This window comes from Vanacampus margaritifer, chromosome 1, assembly GCF_051991255.1.
Source record: "Vanacampus margaritifer isolate UIUO_Vmar chromosome 1, RoL_Vmar_1.0, whole genome shotgun sequence".
NCBI lineage: Eukaryota > Metazoa > Chordata > Actinopteri > Syngnathiformes > Syngnathidae > Vanacampus > Vanacampus margaritifer.
This window is the reverse complement of record NC_135432.1, coordinates 55,396,941-55,421,973: the sequence shown is the minus strand read 5'-3', so window position 1 is coordinate 55,421,973 and position 25,033 is coordinate 55,396,941. Positions and strand designations below refer to the sequence as shown.

The 25,033-nt window shown below is 40.4% G+C and overlaps 1 protein-coding gene across 1 annotated transcript; it reads left to right on the top strand.

The window, feature by feature from the left end:
• The first annotated feature begins 11,652 nt into the window (after nt 1-11,652).
• On the top strand, nt 11,653-25,033 carry cyp1c1 (cytochrome P450, family 1, subfamily C, polypeptide 1). Its single transcript, XM_077555373.1, has 2 exons — nt 11,653-11,709; nt 22,042-25,033. Exon 2 carries the CDS (start codon nt 22,061-22,063, stop codon nt 23,636-23,638), a length of 1,578 nt encoding a protein of 525 aa, XP_077411499.1. The 5' UTR covers nt 11,653-11,709; nt 22,042-22,060; the 3' UTR covers nt 23,639-25,033.

Sequence of the window (25,033 nt, the reverse complement as noted above, 5' to 3'; positions counted from 1 at the left end):
TTAGAGAGCTGAGAGTATAGTTTGATTTTTTTTTCCACACAAATTTGAAGTTCATTCTATATACTGTACTTGACATTTTTTTTAAAACTCATTAAAATCGGGCAAGTGTGTCAAATTTACAAGACATTTTATGTTCACTTTGCTGGGATTTTGAAGTGTAAAGTGCCAAATCCAGGTCAGATCAGCTAAAGGTGGTACCTTATTGTCTGTACCTAATTCATATTTTGTTGTTAACTCATTTATCCCAATAACGTGTAAATACGTTTTTTTTAAAGTTTTTTTTAAATGCCAGAGTATACAGAAGGTTTTGATGCAGCTTCTGACATGCGAGGTGGCTTAAAGCAATGGTAGTTTTATATTTAAAAAAAAAAAAAAACTAATTCCGGTTACTTAATTCTGTCTGTTAGCGAGAGCCACTACATCGTGATAACTTACATTGATGTTTCTGCATTTGGCAATTTATTATTATATTATATTATTAGTATGGGATTTTTTTTTAATGGGCTTTAGGTGAACTGATGAATACACACACGCTCGCACGCACGCACGCACACACACACACACACGCACATACACATACTCACCCACATACAAAAAAAAAGTATATATATATATATATGTGTGTATATGCATATATATATGTATATGTATTTAAAAAAAAAACAAAAAAAAAAACATTTATTAAAATTTTTTTAATTGATTTGTTGTTTTTTTTTTTAAAAAAAAAAAGGAGAGCAATGATGATGTCAAATCGAATGAACAATACTGAGCTCTTCTGTAAAAAAAAAAAAAAAAAAAAAAAAAAAAAAAACGGGCAGCAGTGTTGTATAAGAGACCAGCCAGGGCCATGTTGCAACAAAGCTCTTTTTGCCAGTGTTTTCACCAGGAATGTGACTATAGATGACACTATATTCTAATGCTAATTGCTGCAAAACGGAAACAAATACAAATATACTTTTTTTTTTTCCTGATGAAAGAATATCTTTCTTTTGCTAGGTTCCATGTTTTCATAGTCATAGAACGCAATATTCTGTGGGCCTTGCCAAATCAGTCAAAATCCAGTTAAACAGCCGGGAGCGAAGGGGGTTGCTTCAGTGAAAAGGGCTGGGAATTAATGAGTTGAAATATTTAGCTAAATGGGAAGCCAACCCCCAAAATTTCTTTACAACAATATTTTCTATGCAGCCCCACTAGCGGTGTTATGGTTAATATCGCATCTCTGGAATATGAGTTAGCAAAATCCACCTGTCTTTATCCATCTCAGAGGGCGGCCATTTTGCCAATTGCCCAGCTACCGATCAATCACGGCTCACCTGTTTTTCAAAGCTGTGCCGTGTTTGGTTGTTACCAGATTGCCCTATTGTCTACTTGACACCGTAAGCAAGTGGAGGTCTGCTTGAAGTTCCTTATAAACACACTTTGCAAACCTCCATCTTCTGCAAGGACTGCAGTGCGTTCCTCACAAAGCTGATATACTTGGAAGGAAGCCATGACTTATTCTGTGATCTGAATGGCAACAGTTTATTGTACCTTCCGCTGTCTTAAGGAAGAGCATGTATTTGTTCAGCATGATACATCGCTGGCATGGATAGATAAACAAAGTTACAGTTTTGGACAATTAAGTGATATTTACCCTCATTGATGCATACTAATGTGTAACGGTCACCTGGTTGGGAAGCACTGGTCTAAATTGTCTGCAAGGATGAACACTAGGGGTGGAAATCTTTGAATGTCTCATGATTCGATTGCGATTTTTGGGCCAGGGATTCGATTCAGAATCGATTTTCGATTAAGAACGATTTTTGAGGTCTAACCTCCTCATAAATCACATTTTAATGGAAAAAATATCTGCCTCAAATAAAAAACAAATATCAAAATTTATAGAAACATGGTCTACGGATATAGAATTTTTTAACCTAATTCTGGCTACTTAATTCTGTCTGCTAGCGAGAGTCACCACATCGTGATAACTTACATTGATGTTTCTGCATTTGGCAATTTATTATTATATTATATTATTAGAAACGGATTTTTTTTAATAGGCTTTAGGTGAACTGATGAATACACACACGCTCGCACGCACGCACACACACACACACACATACACATACTCACCCACATACAAAAAAATAAAAAATATATATATATATACAGTATGTATAAAAAAATATATATTTTTTTTAATTAAAAAAAAAAAAAAGGAGAGCAATGATGATGTCAAATCGAATAAACAATACTGAGCTTTAAAGAAGAAGAAAAAAAAAAACTATTTTTGATTCTAAATGATTTGATTGACAAGGATTTTTGCTTCAATCTATAGATGTGCAAGGAATTGTAATGATCTACTCCAGACGCGCTAATGCTAATTAGCGCACTACTCTTGGCACGTTTATCACTCAAAAGAACGGCTCCACACTGCAAAAAAAATACTTTTATTGGAATAACTTGATCGTGACTTTTTTCTTTTACTTTCTAGTGTGGCTACAACTTAACAGTGTATTAGACCGCGTGGAACCACACTGCCCCTCAGTGGCCAAATTGGGTACAACATAAACAGTGCTCCCAATAAAGGCACACACAGACAAAGGCAAGACAGTATAAAATAATTTAAATAAAATCGATTTTGGGACATTTAAAATCGATTCTGAATCGTACTGAATGAGAATCGCGATTCTTATGAGAATCGATTTTTTGCCACCCCCCCTAATGAACACTGCCGCTCAGCCGTAGCCACATTCCTCCGTACCACACCACTCAAGGGAGCTCTCCATCACCCTTCTGCACATCCAACAGTGACAAACTCTTATTGCGTGTAAACAAATGAAGTAAGAGAAGACAAACCGAGGAAGCCTCCATGCTGGAGCCAGTCCTAATCAAATCGTGTTTGTATCTGTTTATTTGTGTTTGGGTTAGTGGCAGCGTAACGTGCGGAGACCACCAGGAAGTCGGTTTCCTGGAACAGCAGACGACGCTCGCTTTTTCATCTTCTGCGTGGCTCATTTTTAAGGTCTGGTTTGTCATTGACGGCCATGTCAGCACATAAGGTTGCGGCTCTTCTGTTGGCGCAGGGGTCCGAATATGTGGCCAGGTCAAGCTTGACGAGCTCCCAATTTCAAGCAAATAAATGCTAATGATTTTGTTTGCAACACGATGACAATGATATCAATCAGCCGGTGGAGAGAAATGCGGAAAACCATTTGAGTGTCAGTATTTAATAGCCAAAGAGGTTCCTTGACAGAAACGGTGGCAGAGGTTAATCAGGAACGTATCCTGCCGTCCCAAAATCCCGCAATTGCTCCTTGCCTTCCCCGATTTAAAGGATTAGCGAATAAACCTGGCTTCTCCAGGAGTCAACGTACTATATCAAAAGTTGTATGACTGCATGTGTCAATACCCCGGGATAATAATACACCCAAAACCTTGGCTAGTAGGAGGTCCATATTGTTGCTGTGTTGAGTCTAATGATCATACACTAAACACTGTGGTGAGTTTGATCAACACAGCCAGTTTAAAGTCTCCGAGCAGGGAATGAATACCACATGTGCACATGCAGTCATTGAACATCTTTAATCACAATCACAAAAGCTTTTGCGTGAACAAAAAAAAGCCAGGAATATTTTGCGACTCTCTTGGTCTCTTAAGGGAATTTTGCTTTGTGGTATATTTAGTCATAACTTGTGCCAGGTTAAATTCTGTTTTGCCATTTTTTTTATGTTGCTTAAAGATGTCACCAAAATAATAAAAATGACTCTCTTCTATTAACGGTTATTTGTCTATAAGTGCCATGCAACTGGCTGGCCACCATTCCAGGGTGTACCCCGAATTTCGCCCAAAGACAGCTGGGGGAGGCTTTAATGACCCTCATGAGAACAAGCAGTACAGAAAATGGATGGGTGGATCTTATTGTACGCCTTTTAATAGAACTCCTGTGGCAATGTATCATCCTATTTTTTTTGGCATTACTGTCAATAGGGATACAATAAAAAGTTGGAAAAAAAAAAACGCACCACATTGAATTTATCACTCAAAAGTCACGCTAACAAAACAGAGAGAAATTTCATTTCTCACTCTCTCAATTTTGAATCTCTCAATAAGGCAGAAAGAACGTACTGTCACATCGAGGGATGCAGCAAATTGGAGACTGTGGACCATTACGCTGCAGCATCTGCTGGGAGAAAAAAAAAGTTTGTTGACCACAAAAATTGGTCGATGCAAAAACGTATGCCTCAAAACTATATAATAAGCCTTTATAATCGTTTTAAAGCGTATTTGCGATGCCCGGAACCATTGTCCCGTGTTTCCGTATTGACAATTGTTGTCGTGGATGACGCACATTGTACTCTTCAGGCTACAGAATTTGGAGTTGTTTTTGTCCTCAAAATTGTAAAAAAAAAGTTTCTCAGATCTCGTAACTGCGGCGCTGGGGTCGCTTGCAAATGGGAACCCAGACAGGTATGTAAACACCACAGTGACCATATTTTGATTTCTTAAAAAGAGGACACTCGGCCTGGCCTTGAGACACTTAAATAATTCTCAAAGTTGATCATACTTTACATTATAACTATTTTAGCATATGCCAATGTATGCATAGAAAATAGCGTTGTTTCAATACCGCTTTTTGTCCCCCGATATCGATTCTCATACCCAATTCGATGCCAATACCGTACCGATACCTACGTTTTTTTCTCAACATGACAAAGCTTTCCTGCCATTGGTTCAGAGCATTCAAGGGCCAATAGGACATCTCGGCTCGGCATGCAGTGAACACGTCACACATCAGTGAATGTCGTGCACGAGCAAGACACAAGATGCTGCATCCAAAGTCCTATATTAGCGTCGAAAATAATGGTATCGGCATGATACTTGTTAGTACTCGCCGATGCCGATACCACTGTTTTTAATGCAGTATCAGGGCCTCTCCCGATACCTGTATCGTTATCGGAACAACACTTGTAGAAAATAAAACAAAAAATATAACTCTCCATATATATATATATATATATATATATATATATATATATATATATATATATATATACAGTATATATATATATATATATATTTTTTACTTATTAGCACCATCTAGTATATCCTACCATTGCTTGTTAGAACACACTATATTGAAAAACTTTCCGCTATTTTGGACTGCAGGATACCTTTATCTCCAAACTTGTGTTTGCTAGGTGACCTAACAACAATTGACTTACCACATAAACAATTTCAATCTACACTTGTAGCCCTTACTATCGCTAAAAAAACAATTCTTGTTAACTGGAAAAATAAACAAACTCTGAATATCGACCAATGGTCTAACCTCGTCATAAATCACATTTTAATGGAAAAAATATCTGCCTCAAATAAAAACCAAATATCAAAATTTATAGAAACATGGTCTACGTATATAGAATTTTTTAACCTAATTCTGGTTACTTAATTCTGTCTGTTAGCGAGAGCCACTACATCGTGATAACTTACATTGACGTTTCTGCATTTGGCAATTTATTATTATATTATATTATTAGTATGGGATTTTTTAAATAGGTTTTAGGTGAACTAATGAATACACACACACGTACATACACATACTCACCCACATACAAAAAAACAAACAAAAAAAAAAATATATAAAAAATATAATAATAATAATAATTTAAAAAAGGAGAGCAATGATGACATGTCAAATCGAATGAACAATACTGAGCTCTCCAGAAAAGAAAAAAAAAAAAGAACACACTATATTGTATTTTGACGCGAGTTACTAGTGAACTTAGCATACTAGCTAGCTCAAAAAAAAAAATTATAGCGCTTGAGTGTAACGTGATGTGATTAATTGTAGCAAATATCATACAGTGTGTAAGAAAACGAAAGCTTTAAAAAGTCCTCAGGTCCGCTGGAGTCATTAATGGCCGCATTAAAAACGTTTGTAAAAACGTCACGATGCAAGACCCTGGCTGTTGTGTTTGTTTCTTAACAACAATGTTTATGAATTAATGTAACCCATTCTAATATTTAATCATTAAAAGCCAGTAGACTAAGGTGAATGCATTTTTTTTTAATTCTAGCTTTTCCAGAGACAGATGTGCTAATTAATCACTGTGCTTCCCTTCATAGTTGTCCAAGTCGTGATGTTGCTGTTGTCATGAAACATTTATGACTGTAAAAAAAACTACATTATAAAATATAAGTTTTTATTTTTTTTTAATTTTGTTTTGATTAAAAACATCCGATATGCAATGAGTGTATTTTTCATGTTTACAAAAGTGTCAATTGACAGGAAATGACCGTGTGAAGCTCTGTTGTCGCGTTCTCCTTCGCCATCTTCACTCGGAATACAATACAGGACATTTGGCAGCAGACATGAATGTTAGCGTGAGCGTTGTGCGGATTACATCAGTGGGAACAAGCGAAAGTTCCTCCCAGTGATCATCATGTTCCCTTTTTTTTCCCCTCATCGGTAGACGGGACAAGTGGGACAGTAAACTCTGAATGACCTGCTTGTGCATGTCACTCCCCAAAAGTAGATGGAGTGGACCTTGTCTCCTTTAACCAGACGCTAAAAGGTCACACGCTCAAATACGCCGCGGCGCACAAAGTTCTTTCTGTTCCGCACACGGCTACCTCGCGACACCTCCGCTCTATGCGATGACCCCTCTGTGAACATTGTCACAGAAAGTGCCTTTCACACGGGCGGGCGGCCAAAGCAAATAAACCAGCACCGTGCCAGCTAACGAGGGCACGAACAGGGTCAGAGGGGGGTCCCGCAGGAAGGTGCCAGGAGTGACGGAGCTGAGGGACATGGTCACGCAAAGAAAACAAGCCCAGCAAGAACGAGGTGGCCTTCTCACGCAGGGGCCCAGACGCGTGTTTTGTCATGCACCGGCCGCCCCCACTATGCCACATTAGGGTCAATGTAGGTAATAAAGCACAGGGAGCAGACGAGAAGATGACCAGTAGGGGTGTGGCAAAAAATCAATTCTCATTTAGTACGATTCAGAATCAATTTCAACCAAAATCTATTTTGTTTAAATTATTTTATACTGTCTTGCCTTTGTCTGTGTGTGCCTTTATTTGGAGCGCTGTTGTACCCGGTCTGGCCACTGAGGGGCAGTGTGGTTCCACGCGGTCTAATACGCTGTTAAGTTGTAGCCACATTAGAGAGTAGAAGGAAAAAGTCACGATCAAGTTATTCCAATAAAATATATTTTTTTCTAGCGTGGAGCCGTTCTTTTGAGTTGATAAAAGTGCCGCGAGTAGCGCGCTAATTAGCATTAGCGAGTCAGACTAGACTGGAGTAGATCATTACAATTCCTTGCACATCTATAGATTGAAGCAAAAATCATTGTCAATGAAATCATTTTCAATCAAAAATCATTGTGAATCGAATCGCAAGCCCCAAAATCGGAATCGAATCGAATCGTGAGACATTCAAAGACTCCCACTCCTATTGACCAGTGTCCTTAAAGTCAGAGGGGGCAACAAAAACAGCGGTATGCAGAGCAGAACCAGAACCATCTTCCCTCATCCTCCGTTGACTTTCAGTTGAGTTGAGCTAACAACATTTAGCCAGCCTTAAGTGTGCAGTTTTATTTTAAAATGATCCCTCAAGGGAAATTGAATTAACATGTCTCTGTGACTTCTAAGCACTGCGCCACTGCACATTTAGCGTGCCGTGCAAAATCATCCATTTTCACTTTCTGGTCTGAAAATCTTTTATTTACTACTAACAATGTATCTTTGTTCATCTATCTATGGCAGTGACCTCTAGTGACAGGCAGAACAATTTACTGAGCATTGACAACATTTTATTAACATGCCCTTACCTTTTTTTTTTTTTAACTTAACCCTTAAGCCAGGGGCGCATTACTGCATTTCTACCACTAGTGCCGGGAGCACTGTTGTGCATTTCTACACAGTAAATTCTGTAGAGTAAATATGACTCTATTTAGATAGGGACTCAGTTTTAGAGTAGGCTAAGATTTACACTAGGAAGAGAGTAAAATAATTGAAAAAATAAAAATAAAAGTCACTCAAGGGTTGAGGAACAAACTCAGGACCTTTAGCTTGGGAGACTGCCACACTACCACCTGAGATATGCCCCTCCTACTGTTTGCCTATGTCCAAGAGACCAAAGACATCATTTTTGGAAGATTCCAGCTGACATGAGTGATATACTAACACACAGCAGGAGCTGCGTAGCTCAGGGAGTAGATCGTCTGTCTCCCAAGCTGAAGGTCGTGAGTTCGTTCTTCCACACTTGAGTGACTTTTATTTACTTGTTTCCCAATTCTTTATTTTACTCTCTTCCAAGTGTAAGTAACTATTACTCTAAAACTGAGTCTATTTGGTCCTACTCTAAATAGAGTCAAATTGACAGAATTTACTGTGTGCCTTCAAAACCGGAAAAGCACATCCGTCTCTTTTTTTGGACCAATTCTTGTTATTCTAGTCAATGAAATGCATCAGAATATACACGTGAGGGTGATGTGGGCCTGGTAGCATTTCCTGGAATTTTTTCCAGCTGTTATGGCAGACGCGCAATTTTTTAAATAAGTGACGGTAGTGATATAAACAACACGCTTGAGGACTTTCAACCATAATGGTATGGAATCAAACCCACAACCTCTGGGTTGCGAAATGACCACTCTACCACTGAGCCATGCCGGCCCCAATGTCAGGGAAATACAAACTGTACGCCTACTCCAACACTTCCAACTGTCTGTAAATTTTGGGGGTTTTAATATGGCCGACCAGGATTTTCATACCCATTTTAAAAATCTGGCCAGGCATCCATGGCAATCACGGCCTGTCTTGCGTTCCCATCCTCTCTGCCACATTTTGTCACATCCATCTCGTTTCCATCAGCTAACATAGGTGGTCCGAGCCACATGTGGAGTCGAGGGTATACCTCTCGGCCCCCTGAGAAAGAATGTGGAACACATTGTGCATGGGAGACTTTATTTACCTTGTGGGGCAGCCCCCACTTTTCCCTTAAGGAATTATTTAGAAACGTATCACCTTGAGGGGAGGGTGCGACATGAGAAGGGAGGATTGTGGGGAGAACTGAAAAGGTCAAAAAAAAAAGTGTTGTTTGTGTCGAGGTCTGCCGCCATGGGAAGTCCGAGGGTGGCGGGACTCAAGATTTGCTTTAAGATGTCATGCTGTTGGACATTTTTGATCTATGCTCTTTGAACTCTTTTGTTCCCCAACGTGTTTATATGAATAAATTACAGCAAAACATAAACTACACACAGGGAAGCCGAAGCCCAGATTTGAACGCAAGGAAGGTGTGCTAAACCATTCAGCCACCATGTTGCCCTTGAATTTTTTTTTTTATAATCAAATTACAAATAAATCATTATTGAAGCATTTTTAATAATAATTATTCAAAAAACATGTCTACAATGTGCATCCATTTTTGTTGCTAACATAATGACACAAATTGATGCTTACACACACGCGACCTTGTGCTTGCTTGTACATAAACACCAAATTTAAATTACTCGCAATGGGGACTTGCAGAGAGACGCCTTGAAAACGAGAAAAAAAATGACCATGCTTATTTTATCTTGCATTTGGATTTCATGACAAAGTGCCTTTTGTAGCATGCAATTTTAGAGCTCTGGGAGAATGGACTACACTCCTTTTTTTTTTTTTAGGGTAGACTTGACACATAAAAAACAAACAAAAAAACAGTTGACTCACTCATTCTTTTCTTGAATTCAAAATATGACATTAACTTCCTTCTCATGCATGAAATCTATAATTGGGAGATCGTGGGATGGAATTAAAAATATACAAGTAATAAATAGTGTAATCAGCAACATCAGATTTGGAACATGTTCTCGTAAAATTTTTTGTTTATCTTTCCTCCAATTAGTTGTAAGTAGTAGAAACACATCATTCTGGGTGTTTTCTTTGGAAAAACTTAACGTGTGTAAATATGTACAGAATATGTATGAATGTGTGTGTGTGTGTGGGGGGGGGGGGGGGGGGGATTGGCCAATAGGACAAATGGCCAATTAACTGTTTTGTGTTTACATTCCATAATACTAGTGAAAAGTATTAAAATAGAATCCAAAATGCAGACAAGAATATACACGGTGAAGATAAAGTGGCTGTAAATGTATTTTCCTTCTCTCAATTCCTGGCTGAATGCAGCGGGCCTGACTATGTGTGAAATGGAAAGTATGAACTTCAGTCATGCTAGCAGAAGTAGAATGACACAAATTGGATGTGTGCGTGTGGCAAACTGCTTGAAATCATCTTCATGGCAACCGTGCACATGGTGGTCAAACATGCATTGGAAAATGAAGAAATAAAACCGACTACTGTAGTGGTGATGACATAATGCGACACGATTATGTGTGACAGATGAACTCTTGGTACGTAAATAAATGGTGCACTTTGTGAAGATCCATATCACCTTTGTCTTTTAACACCACATAAAATAAAGAATGAATTTAACGATCACCAATTGCTTATGGAAAAGGTCAAAATTCACTTTTTCAGTAGTAACATTAATTCCATTAAAGCATATAATGGAAGCAATTAAACGTTATATTAACCAACCACAGACAGCAGGTCGACTTTTCTTTTTTTTCTATTTTGAACAAATACATTTCATTTCATTTCAATTATTCGTGAAGTACCACAACACATTCAAATACAATAATGCTCTAAAACAGAGGTCTCAAACTCACGGCCCGGGGACGATTAGTGGCCCGGAGGATGATATTTTGCGGCCCCTACTTGACATCAAAGTTCAATATTAATGTGGCTCCCAGGGTTTTTTTTTTAAATCACTTAGAGCTACCGTAGCTCAGGCTCATGACAGCTTTTTAATTCCGAAGTGAACCATTAATGTTTTGAACTGTAAATAAACGTTGAAAAGATTGGATTAGTTGCATTTTTTTAATTTATTGTCTACCCCTGCATACTCACAATTTGACACCCAGGAATGTACATATTTGTGTGTGCGCGTGTGTGTGTGTGTTTTTCCCACAATTTCTTTTTAATATTTTTTTTAAATACTTTTGTTTTTTTCTGTTGAGATTTTTTACCCAATTTTTCCTTTTTTGTGGAAAATGTATACTATATGCAATATATATTGTTTTTTTTATTTTATTTTATAATTTTGGGTGTTTGTAAACCCCCCCCCCCTCCCCTCACACACACACACAGTGACCCCAAATTTACAAAAATACTACCTATACTTCACATGCATATTGGATTCATATTATGCATAAATCTTAAAAATATGTATACAGTATATACAAATGCAAATCATCTTACTTATCTTACTAAAAAAAAAACACACATGCTTGCTACTTTGTGGAGTTAACAGAATCCCAGGTGGTTTAAATACATTTTCTTGGTCCCAAAAGTATAGGCATCTGTGTAAAAGAGGAGGGATCACCCTAGGATCCATTTTTTTTATGTACAATACACAGCATTGTGTTATTGATGCTTAGTCATCATTTGAGCAAAGGAATAAGATCACGCAATAACATTAAAATGTGAGAGCGACCTAAAACATTCCGTGCTAACAAGGAGGCGTGAACGTTTTAACATTCAGGCGCTCAGAGGCCCCTCATCAGTCAACTGAAAGCAAATATGACACATCGCACTAGCGGAGTGCACCAGAGGACAAGAGGCCGTGAGAGATGTGTCATCACCAAGGATCACGCTGTGATTATCCATCAGCTTGCTGTGAGTGCTCGTCAGTTACATACAATCTATGGAGTAAAGTAGCTTAGCTCGGTAGCTTCACAGTAGCTATTCTGATCCCTAAATAGCAGAAATGTAAGCACAAGACTAACGCCCGAGGGGAAAAAGGTCAATTAATAACCGGGCTGATGACCTGCCAAAAAGTGTTAAATGCTAGCAGATGGTTTACAAAAAATGTGAAATCCTTAATTCATGTTTTTGGAAAGTGGCAGCAACTCCAAAGAGAATTTCCTTGCAAGTGTATATACAATATAGAACAGCAGATTGTGCACACTCAGCACTCGCACAAGACAGTTTAGAGAAGCGCTTGTCTGGTCTAGCGTTAGGATGACTTATTCTCCCCGAGTTGTCTAGCATAAGTGAGCTCTATTCTCAGAAGGGCCAAGGTGGAAACAATTATATTAGACAAGGTTACAATTTATTTTTGTCTCCCACTGTACTTGGCTGGTGCTTTTATCAGACAGGAAAATCGTTTTAATTAATCAATGCCTGTTTGCTTTTGAGCAGAATTATGTAAAAAGTGCTGAACCAATTTCCAAGAAATGTTGTCCAAACGTTTTATTTTGGTGCAAATCCAGGGTTACTGCTAATTCCATACATACTCCTTAATTAATCAGTGAATAATGCTGAGGTTTGAATTAAGTGCGCAAGAAGCGGGCATCCGTCATTGATGGATGCCCACTTCTTGCGCACTTAATTTTTGCGCTTTGTTGACGAATAAGGAATGACGGTAAATAGCTTGACATTTGGCCTGATTACCGCAACGCTACAATAATAGCGGCTGAAGGCAGACGGCAGCCATCTTGTGTTGCCTTCTACTGCCAGCTTCTGTCAAGGAGAAGGAGACGAAGAAGAAGGAGGAGGAGCTGGAGGAGGAAAGAAGAAGAAAAAAGGAGAAGAAGAGGGAAGAAAAAAGAAAAAGATTTGATTTGATTTTGAAAAAATACATTTATTTGCCGCTCTTATTTGTCACGGCTTGAGAAGGGCGGACCCAGATGCAGTGAGGAAGGCGAGCCACGGCAGGGATGCGGATAACTTTGATTTAATGTGGCGATAAACGCAAACACAAACTCACGCACACAGGCGGACAAAAATAAACACAAACTCACGCACACAGGCGGATAGCAAACAAACACAAACTCACGCGCACAGGCGGATCACAAACAAAACTCAAAAGCACGCACAGTGGCGGCAAAAAAGGTAAATCATGGGCAGCAGGAGTAAACATGTAAGACGAGTACAGTCAGGTCAAGAGAGCGGCGTCTCGGGGTAATCACCCGACACTCCTTGCTGTGTCCATCAGGCTTTTATTGAGGTCTGATTGCATGATGGGCAGCAGGTGTGTATGGTGGGTGGAGCCCACCAGCTGACCCAAATCATGACATTATTTACATTATTCTCCTAACACACAGCTCGGCAAGAACAATTAAATAAATAGATAAAAAAATAAAAAAGCTTTTACATCAAAACTAAATCACTAAAACATAGCGCCTCCTCATTCACGTCGCACAGTGCCCCGTTAACAGTCCACATCTCACAAAACCGATCCAAATCTCCTGCTCTCTTGTAAAAACTAAAATCAATAAAGAGTCTGGACTTTATCAACTTTAGGAGGAGGAGGAGAAAGCGGAGGAGGAAAGAGGAAGAAGAAGGAGGAGGAAAGAAGAAATGAAGAAAAAGAAGATGGTAATGAAGGAAAAGAATGAGGAGGAGAAGGAGAAGATGAAGAAAGAAGGAAGAAAAAGAAAAACAGAAAGAAGAAAAAGAAGAGGAGGAGGAAGAGAAAGAGGAGAAGAAGAAGGAGGAGGAGGGAGAAAGAGGAGGAAAGAGAAAGAAGAAGAGGAGGAATGAACAAGAAGAAAGGAGAAAAAGAAAGAAGAAAAAGAAGGAAGAAAGATTTGATTGATTTGATTTTGAAAATTGACATTTATTTGCCGCACTTATTTACATTCTATTCTTAACACACTGCTCGGCAAGAGCAAGAGGAAAAAGAAGAAGAGGAAGAGAAGGAAGAGGAGAAGAAGATATGATGATGATGATGAAGTTGAAGAAAGAAAAAAAGAAAGGAGGAGGAAGAGGAGGAGAAGATTTGATTTGATTTTGAAAAAATACATTTATTTGCCGCTCTTATTTACATTCTATTCACAACACACATCTTGGCAAGAGCAATTCAATAAATAGTTAAAAATAATAATAAAATGCTTTCACATCAGAACATCACTAAAACACAGAAGAAGAAGAAAAAGAAGAAGAAGACGGGTGTCTCGGCCACTGATGAATGACGGACCGTCAAAATTAATTGACGCGCTGATTCAAATTAGGATTGTTTATCGTTTATTCTCAACATATTGTGATACAGTAATCCAAAGTGACATAATCAGCATTAGCATGGAAAAACAAACAGCTGGTGCGTCAACAGTAGACCAAAACACTTCTCCTTTTACTAGCCAGTGTACCGTAAAAATGGATCATTTCTCTTAAATTAAAAAGCAATTAGTAATAATTGCAGATTTCAGACAAATCGCAGGGCATTTGTAAGAAAGCAACAATAGCTGTGAGATTACTCTTGAAGCGCCGAGAATGAACTCTGCCCTCAGTGCACTGCCCCAATCTTGCGGCAATTCCATCCACTCATCTGCAGAATTGGAGCAGCGAAGGGGGCGGGGGGAGCTTAGGAGGGGGGATATCGTGACCGCACACTGACCCGGCTTCATTTTCAGGATACTAAAATGCACAGAGCCGCTCATGCAGAACACATGGAGGTGCAAAAGAGAGGGAATCACGGAACTTTATCCGCCCAATTACACAATGAGGAGAGCAACCTGCTGCTCGTATCCATACTGCACGGAACGCTCCGTGCGCCTGAGGCCGAGCCACTGGCCTCTGCCTCCCCACCTGCCGAGCCTTGCACAGACACAGACAAAGGAGCTCATCAAAAATTGCCAATCAGTAACGAAAAAAAAAACGATAAAAACAAAAAACAGCAACGTCCTGTTTCATAACAAAGACGACGATCTAGTTCATCACAACAAACGGCAGCAAAACAAATAAATAGGAGCAAAACAACATTAGCATGCACTGGGTTTAAAAAAGCAGTCTAGTCAACTCATTAGCTGCTTTGTCGCACTTCACATGTTGCATGAAAACACTGTCTGGTTCCACAGCTAACAAACTGCTGGTAATTAGGAAGTAATTTAGGAGCAAAGAAATTGAAAAAAAAATACAGTAATTAAAAAGGTAGGAACGTCCTGTGTTTTAAGAAATTAAAATTAAAAATTTTTTTTTAAAAGAGAGAGCAATGATGATGACATGTCAAATCGGTACAGAATGAACAATACTGAGCTCTCCAGAGAAAAAAAGAAAAAAAAGAAAAGAAATTATGGTGCAGAATTTTTTTAAATGTTTTAAAACTTTTTCTGTAAAAGTTTGTGTTCGTCTATATGTAGAGCGCCAAAACAGAATGGGAGGATACGACCTGAGAGTTTTTCTACTGAGGTTGGATTTAAATTAGGGCTCATGGAGGGTCACTTCAGAATAGTCATTCTTGGGTGTTTTTTACCTGTGTTTTGGGTCATTATCCTGTCGCAAGACCTGTGACCCGTGACTGACACCGGGCAGCACATTTCTCTCTACAATACCGTGATAGTCTGAGATTTCATTGCACAGATTCAAGACGACCCCTGACAGATCTGAGCAGAGCCTGTTTCTGATTTCACAGTTGGGCTAGTGTTCTTTTCTTTTTATGGTTCAATTTTGCATCTGTGAACATAGAGCTGCCAGATTCGTCTCTTCTTTACATAGGAAATTCTTCCAGAAGCTTTGTAACTTGTCAACATGCACGGAGGCTTACTGCAGCCCCATGGATCTTAAATTTCGGAATAATTCCTGCAACTGCAGTCACAAGAACATTAAGCTGCTTGGAGATTGTCTAAATAGCCTTTACCTTTAATTTGCATTTCCATCATTTTTTTCTAAGCTCCTGAGACAACTCTCTCTTTTTCTTCCTCTGGTCCATGTTTAGTGTGATACATTTTGTTACTAAGCAGCACACTGACAATTCAAAAGCAATGCCTGATTTCTATTGGTCAATATTCATGATATTTTGTATTTATTACAGGGAGTCCTCAATTTAGGGCAAAGTTCGTTCCATTCTTACGCTGGCGATGTAGCCCGAATTTCGACTTAAGTCGGATTTCACCATTAAAGTCGATATTTACATAAAAAACTTTGTACATTAATTTTAAAAAACATATTTGCGCGACCCGGTAGAGCCGGAACCAATATTTCACATCTTCGCACAGGCTTTCATTGCTGAAAGACGGCACAGCGGAGCTAAATCAAACTTAAAAATGGAAATGTGACGCGCCTGATGGCGAGCCGACCTGCTCGATGGACGTCCGTTGCTGGAGGTAACAACCACACAACTTTAAATAACTTTAAAATGGCGTGATTACTGTGGGAAACTACAATTCGATTCGATTACGATTTGTGGGCCTGCAATCCGATTCAGAATCGATTTTTGATTAAGAGCGATTTTTGATTCAAAATGATTTGATTGACAATGATTTTTGCTTCAATCTATAGATGTGCAAGGAATTGTAACGATCTACTCCAGTCTGACTCGCTAATGCTAAATAGCGCGCTACTCGCGGCACTTTTATCACTCAAAAGAACGTCTCCACGCTGAAAAAAAACCAACTTTTAATGGAATAACATGATCGTGACTTTTTCCTTCTACTCTCTAATGTGGCTACAACTTAACAGAGTATTAGACCGCATGAAACCACACTGCTCCTCAGTGGCCAAAGTGGGTACAACATGAACAGCGCTCCAAATAAAGGCACACACAGACAAAGGCAAGACAGTATAAAATAATTTAAATAAAATTGATTTTGGGACATTTAAAATCGATTCTGAATCATACTAAATGAGAATCGCAATTTTTATGAGAATCGATTTTTTGGGCACATCCCTAGTACGGACGAGGCACGGGTGCCATAAAGTCAAAACGACGTAGGTCGCGTACGACGTAACCCGAGGACTCCCTGTATTACTTTTGTCAGATGAGTTATTTCTGTGTGTGTTTTTCTTTCATTAACAGTGAGAAACTAACCATTTTGTCAATGTGTGTATATAGTATGTAGCAAATACAGCTAACCAGGAGAAAACAAAGTATTTCACATTCTGTCTTTTTTCTATGCAAAAGGTGGACGGCCAAAGAAGGACAGAAAATTACTGTAGGTATAAAACACTTATTTGCACCATAACACAATTATTGAGGGATCTATCATCTCTTTTGTATTAGTAGGTCGAGATCTCCTCTAGAGTGATTCCATTTGTATTATTCAGACAGGAGGTGAGACACCTAACAAAAGTGTCCTAACAGCGCCTTCTGATGAGCTCACAGACTCGGGGGTCATCTGGAAGCCATTTCTCCTCACATTCTCTCCCTCGTCTCATTTTAATCTCTCGGTACAGCGCCGCACCCCCTCCTCCACGCAAGCCCCCACCTCCTCGCTCCCCGCTCCCCTGGGTAGCCGGAGTTCAGTGGCCGAGGTCCGCGCACGCCAGGCCGGCGCGGCACGCAAGCTCATCCCCGCCCGGCTCCCCAAGCACGCAAAAACTCCACGGCATTAGAAAGAAATCTAAAAAATATATAGAAAAAAATATTTAAAAAAAATAAAAAGAGAGCATTGATTGATGACATGTCAAATCGGTAAAATTACCAAATGAACAATACTGAGTTCTCCAGGAAAAAAAAGAAATATCTCTATAGTGTACATAATACATGGCTGCTGTGCTGGGTGCCACGCAGCGAAGTTCTATCACGCAGCCTGCATGCAGCGGACGGAGGTGAGAAGTGCCCAAATAGCTCAAATGAGCTAGGACGGATTGGAATTCAATAACTGTAGTTATCTACTTAACAACAAAACCAGAAGTTAATGGTGTCTTTGTGCGAGTCTTTAACCTTTATAGTGTGTGACTTAGCATCTTATATAAACGTTAATGTTAAGAATTTCAGGGCAGCCCTGTAGTGGTTAACATGTCTGCCACACAGTTGCGGGATCCCCAAGCAACTCATCTCATCATTTTTAGTGGAAAGCGTTTACTGAATATTCATTAGAGGCTATTGAAGAATTTTTGGCGGTATTTAAAAAATAATAATAATAATAATAATTAAAAAAGGGGGCTATTTGACATTGACAATGACAAAAAATATGCTGTCAATTTAATATGTATATCATTTTTAAGAAAGCAAGTTAATAAGACACCTGGGAAGTGTTAGAAATTATACACAAAAAGTGTCATTCTTTTTAAACTTATCGAACGGCTTCAACCCGTATGTGCCAAAACAGCGTGTTCCTAAATGACCTGGAGTAAAAGTTGAGGTCACACAAAAGTATAACCATGCCCTGCTTTGCACTCTGTTCCTGCTATATTTATTCGCACGACCTCATAAAAGAGATTTTTGGAAGGCATCTGCAAATCTTGAATCATTCCTAACATTTTCCAAAATGCTCGTCTCTCTTGGTCATGGTTGATTTTTTCTTTGGGTCTGACACAAATGAAATAAATATTTCACAATAACCAGATTCATTGGCTTTTTATTTGTTCCAAATGAACACAGGGCCTCAGTGACGTTGTAATTGAGCCAATCTTATATCAGGTTGCATGTACAGCTGCACGCAAAATGATCACGGCCGCTTTGTAAAATTACACAGTTGGCAACAAACTGTCACGCTTCAACTTCAAATTATAAATTTATTAGGGGGATTTAAGCACCCCAGTTCATAAAAAAAGATGGAAAGTGACATTCCGACAGCGGAAGAGTACAAATTGACATTCTTTAGAAGCAAATTTTTCACATTTTACTTATGCACTTAACCAAGGCTGGCACGTGAGACTGACCGCAGTCCTTGAAGTGTTCCCCTTCAGTCTTGTAGGGAGGGGGGGGGGGGGGTCCTTTTTTAAAGCATGTAACAAAATACTACTTACATACCATTTTAGATCACTTTGAATGCCTTTTTTCCACGCGAACAACAATCATGTCTGACATTGACAATGTTCCTCAGTTAACTTGCTTTCACATCGTGGTCTGGCATGTAAAGACGTGACCAAGTCCAAGCGCAAATGCCCCGTGGTTGCCTCCTGGTTGTCTGCGGAGGTGCTTGCCCACAGGATGTTTTTGTTGGTGTGTTTACAGCTTTTCAGGAGAGAAAAAAAAAAAGCTCCTATATGCACGCTACACTACTTTTTCCTAAGTTTCGCCAGCTCCCCAACTGTCTGTTGGACCCCTGGCTTTGCTCTCACTGCCCCCCCCCCCCCACCTAACCCAGTCTGATCCAAAACCCGACCCCCTTTCCCTCTCTTCCGTCCTCCCCGTCGGTGCTGTGCGTGACAGTAGCTCACTGAGAAGTGGAAATGAGACTAGTAAACAATGATTAGCTCCAGAGCCAGAGCAGCCTGGTCTGCCATTGGTCCTGTCTCCGCATACTGACTTCCCCCACCCACCAGCATATGCAGCATATAGACATCCCCCCCCCCCCCGCACCCACCCCCCCAAAACCACACACACACGCACATGATGCCTTCAGCTAGAGTCAACGCCGGGTCAGGGGCAGCCTCCCACAGCCAGGTTACAAGAGGTAATCACAGGCAAACACAGCAGCCACACGCAAAATGAACACATGACACCCCCCCCCCCCCCCACACACCACCACCACCGTGACCGCCCCTCCCACCCTACCCCAACACCCTACCACCCTCTTCTTCAGCCACAAACCTGGCTCGAATTAGCATGATGGGGATGCAAGTGGCCACATGTGTGCGAGGAGCAGACTAAGGCGAGGGGAGGGGGGGGGGGGGGCGCCCCTATAGGAAAAGAGAAGAACCAGTCATCCCCCCGTGCAGTGTATTCAAAGACATTGCTATTTCTCTGGTTAACCCAGGAATCATTGTGGAGGCTTTGGTTCCTCGCCATGCCACATTTCTACAGACAGACAGCTTCCAGGCTGGGAATCAGCACAACTCCGTATCTGTAAATTCCCTCTTGTCAGCAATTAACATCAAAGAATGACACATTGTGATACACCAAACGTTTATTGTTACCTTCCTGTTTGTTTACATAATTTAGGCATGAGGACATTTTCACTTAATTAAAAGCAAAAGGTTTAAACCATAGGCGTGTCTAGCCCATTTTGGGGGTGCTGAAGCACCCCTTAAAACTTGAGAGATCTTGACATTTTATTTACTCTCTCTTTTTAAAAAAAATAATTATTAAACAAAATAGATATGTGTTAAACTTAAAACCATACAGTACTTGGTAAAAACTTAATATTTTATAAACAAAAATACAGCAAATACACCCCCCCCCGGCCTTATTTATTTTATTGCATAAACAAGGTAATGTGGCAAATTTCTTAACTTGTACCACTCAATATCGACTCATTTTTATCATTACCAGCCGTTAGTTTTGCCGTATGTAACAGTTCATGTTACTAAGTAGAAAGTAGATGATATTTTTTCTACCGAGGAAACGTTACAAGTGGTGGTCTTGGTTTGGATTTGCAATGAGGAAAGCACACTTTTGGCATATTAATGGGTTCATCTTAAAGCCAGGGTGCTACTGACTACTTAACGGATGCCGATATTAAAATTGATATGCAATTGTTTTCTGTTAAAAAAAAGAAAAAAAAGAAAAGAAAAGAAAATAAAAACAAAAGGCTATGTTCATGAAAGTACGTGTTTTTCCTCCTTTTTAGATAGAAAACACATTGTTTGGTTATCTTTCTATTATTTTTTTTATCATTCTTTTGCAGTAATTTTATCATTTATTATTCACCGGGCATTTGAACATCATGACAGAAAATAAACCAGCGGGTGAAAGGACACCATCACTTATAGAAACAAGCATGCTGTGTGTTTACAGTATTATTCATTATTATTATTATTAGTCACGCAGTTGTCTTCACATCATTGTGTCACAAAAAAAAGTGTTTTTTCATTTGTTTGAGCAAGTTGTAAATGTTATTCTGTCTTTATTGTCAAAAAGGCTCGGGACTTACTGGGCTAACGTGGAACAGGTATTATATTTTGTGCCAAATGTTGTGCCAATGAAATTCTTTAAATCCAATACACCCCCGTTGGACAAATGCCCACCTCAAAGTGGGCCACCTGAACATACTCAAGTAACCCCTGCTGTAGAATATATGTGCAGCAAGAAAGCTGACGATGTGGCAAAGTCGGTTGCATGCACTGGTGCATCAATATTTTATACGTCTGCACATATTTGTCTCTCATCTGGTATTTTGATGTTGTTGTTTTTTTTTTCATTGTACTGTCTTTCATTGCTGAATTTCCCTGCAGTGTGGTCAGTAAAGTCGTATCTTGTCTTATCTTAATTATTGTGCATTGTTTATTGTGTCAGTCCTCAAGCTATTCTATACGTTTTATACGTTGTTTATATTACATTTAATAGTTTTATTTTACTGTTTGTTTATTTGTGCTGTTTTTTGAAATTATATATATATATATATATACATATATATATATATATTTCTTATTATTAAATTTATTTAAATAAATTGTTAAAACAGACTATTATTTTTCATCACATATTATTTAAAATGAACAGGTATTTTACACAAACAAATATTTTAAACATGTATTGTAGAGTTCATTAATAAACTAGTTCACATTCAAAGTGCAGCAAATTCCATTTAAAACATGCACACAGTCCTCAAAGTCCAATTCCTGACCAAAACAAACTATTACCACAATAAATCACTCATCCACAGTGTACACATTAACTTCAACTGCAAACCAAAAGTTACACCAACCATTTACATATATTTTTTTCTGATCACAGTCAGCTTTCCAATGACCGAAAAAGAAGGAATTAAAAAGGCATGTCAAAAAAACGTTGCCAGTCTTCCAATTAGTCAAACAAACTGGCGCGACGCTCTCTCCACTAAATCTTTCACCGGTTGTAAAGTCTCTACTCCTCCAGCCCCGCGTGCGCTCCCACTGCGGCGCTCGCTTCTGAGAGCGCTCCGTGTCAGGGAGATCATGTAATGGGGGTCTGCAGGACTTCCTCAATGGGAGGAGTATGACATCTATTCCGAGCCCTGCCCACCAACAGCAAAATATATAAGGTGGAGGGAGGCAGTCAGCCACTCAAACCTTAAATCATCTGCAAAAAAAAAAAAAAACTTTAGACAAACTTATTTATACTAAACTTCCTGGCATTTACGGAACATTTCTCCTCAGAATTGAATTCAAATTTTTTCTTCTTTTTTTTTTTTTTTAAAGCAGTGTCTGAATATCCGTCCCAATGGCAGTGGACGCTGACTTTGCTGTGGAGAGCAGCAGCATCATGCGCGAGTGGAGCGGACAGGTCCAGCCAGCTCTTGTTGCATCTTTTATCTTCCTCTTCTGCCTGGAAGCATGCCTCTGGTTCAGGAACCTGAGGCTGAAGAGAAGACTGCCGGGACCCTTCGCCTGGCCCGTGGTGGGCAACGCCATGCAGCTGGGCCAGATGCCTCACATCACCTTCGCCAAACTGGCCAAAAAATACGGTAACGTGTACCAGATAAGGCTGGGCTGCAGTGACATTGTGGTGCTGAATGGCGACCGGGCCATCCGTCAGGCGTTGATACAGCACAGCAGGGAGTTTGCCGGCAGACCCAACTTTCTCTCCTTCCAGATGATCTCAGGAGGAAGAAGCCTGACGTTTACTAATTACAGCAAACAGTGGAAGGCGCATCGGAAAATCGCCCAGTCCAGCCTGAGAGCTTTCTCCTCTGCAAACAGTCAGACCAAAAAAGCCTTTGAGCAGCACGTGATGGCTGAGGCCATGGAACTGGTGCAGGCGTTTTTGCGACACGGCGCAGACGGACGATATTTCGACCCGTCTCACGAGTTCACGGTAGCTGCTGCCAACGTCTTGTGCGCTCTTTGCTTCGGGAGGCGATACGGGCATGACGATGTGGAGTTCAGGACCATGTTGATGAGGCTGGACAAGTTCGGAGAGACGGTGGGAGCGGGCAGCCTGGTTGACGTCATGCCGTGGCTCCAATCCTTCCCCAACCCGGTCCGCAGCATCTACGAAAACTTCAAGAATCTCAACGAGGAGTTCTTTGCCTATGTGACGGATAAAGTGGCGCAGCACAGAGAGTCCTTCGATCCAAACGTGACCCGGGACATGAGCGACGCCATCATCAACGTGATCGAGCACGGGGAAGAGAGCGGCCTGACGAAGGAGTTCGTCGAAGCCACGATGACCGATCTGATCGGAGCGGGCCAAGACACGATATCCACCGTCATGCAGTGGATCGTCCTGCTGCTGATCAAATATCCCGAGGAGCAAGCCAAGCTGCATGACCTCATCGACAAAGTGGTGGGTCCCGACAGACTGCCCTCAACGGAGGACCGCGGGAGCTTGGCATACCTGGACGCCTTCATCTACGAGACCATGCGCTTCACCAGCTTCGTCCCCATCACCATCCCTCACTCCACCACCTCGGACGTCACCATTGAAGGTCTCAGCATCCCCAAAGACACGGTGGTCTTCATCAACCAGTGGTCCGTCAACCACGACCCCTTGAAATGGAAGGATCCGCACATCTTTAACCCCTCGCGCTTCATGGCTGACAACGGAACCCTCGATAAGGACGTCGTCAACAGCGTGATGATTTTTTCAATAGGTAAGAGGCGATGTATCGGCGACCAGATTGCAAAGGTGGAAGTGTTTCTATTCGCGGCGGTCTTGTTGCACCAGTGCGGCTTAGCGAGCGACCCCTCTCAGCCCGTCACCCAGGACTGCGCCTACGGGCTCTCGTTAAAGCCCCTCAGATACTGCGTCACAGCCAAGCTCAGAGGAAAGTTACTTGGCTTGGTTTCCCCAGCGTGAGCCGCATGCGTCGGAAATGTGACTCAAGACCAGCAGAGACTTCTTCACACTTCTTTCCCCACCAGTGGCATCTAACAGTGCTTAGTCTTCTTGTAAAATGTTTCTATTTAAAGGGGACGTCAACAACCTCCAAAAATTCTTGACAACAATATGTTATATTCAGCCCCACTAGTCTAAATACGGTATTCTGGTTATGAGTTAAGCAGCAAAATCCAGCCGTTTTTATCCATGTCAAAATGACATCACAGTTGGGCAGGGCTCAGGTAACAACCAATCACAGCTCAGCTACAGAAAACATGTGAGCTGTGATTGGTCATTGCCTGAGCCCTGAGCAACTGTGATGTCATCTTCAGTCGACAGCAAGTGGCAAGATGGCCGCCCCCTGAGATTGGTAATAACCAATCACAGCTCAGCTTCAGAAAACAGGTGGGCTGTGATTGGTCATTGCCTGAGCCCTGAGCAACTGTGATGTCATCTTCAGTCGACAGCAAGTGGCAAGATGGCCGCCCCCTGAGATGGATAAAAATGGTTTAATTTTGCTTCGTAAATCATATTCCACAAATGCATGTCATGTTTAGACCAGTGAGGTCGCATACAACATATTATTGTCCAGAAATGTGACTCCTCCTTTAATGTATTTGAACATGCATCGGGAGTGTGTTGAATCTGAATTCAGGTTCGTGCAAGAAGTTCAACAAGTTCTCCAAATGTTCTCCACAATGTTAAAGAGTTTGTTTGTTTTGCATGTAGATTCTGCACAGGGGCATCTACAGATCTTTAATGCCCATTTCAAACTAACATTGTAATGTAATAAATGCTTGTGAATGTTCCAGTCACTTGTTGACTCACTGTTCTCAGTCGTAATATGTAATAAGAATATATTTAACCTTTGTCACATTTACAATGTGGTTTTATAAGTTTGGGGTAAAACACAAAATATAAGAATATCTGTCTACTATCATCTACTGTATTCAAAGCATGTGAAGACATTGAAATAAAGCGGGATGATGAAAGGGAAAAGAGAACCTGGAAGTGAAGAGGAAGTCTTTCATCAACATCCATCAGAGAAAATGTGCACAAACTTTTTTTTTTTTGCGGCCGGCCAGTGTTCCCCCCGAGCACCGCCTGCCAAACACGCTCCCACCAATACACACAGCACAGATGTGCGCCATGTTTTGTTTCCCCTTGAGGCATTATCATGACTATGTTTGTTTACAAAGTTTTCAAAGCTACACGGATGTTCCTGCACCGGTTTTCGGCCTGCACGCTCAGTGCACGTTTACCTTCTGCGACCAACTACTCAGCGGGGGCTTCAGGTGACGGCTTTAAATGATGAGAAATAATAAGCTATATCTGAACTTAATACTGATAATGACAATAAAAAATGTTGAGTGA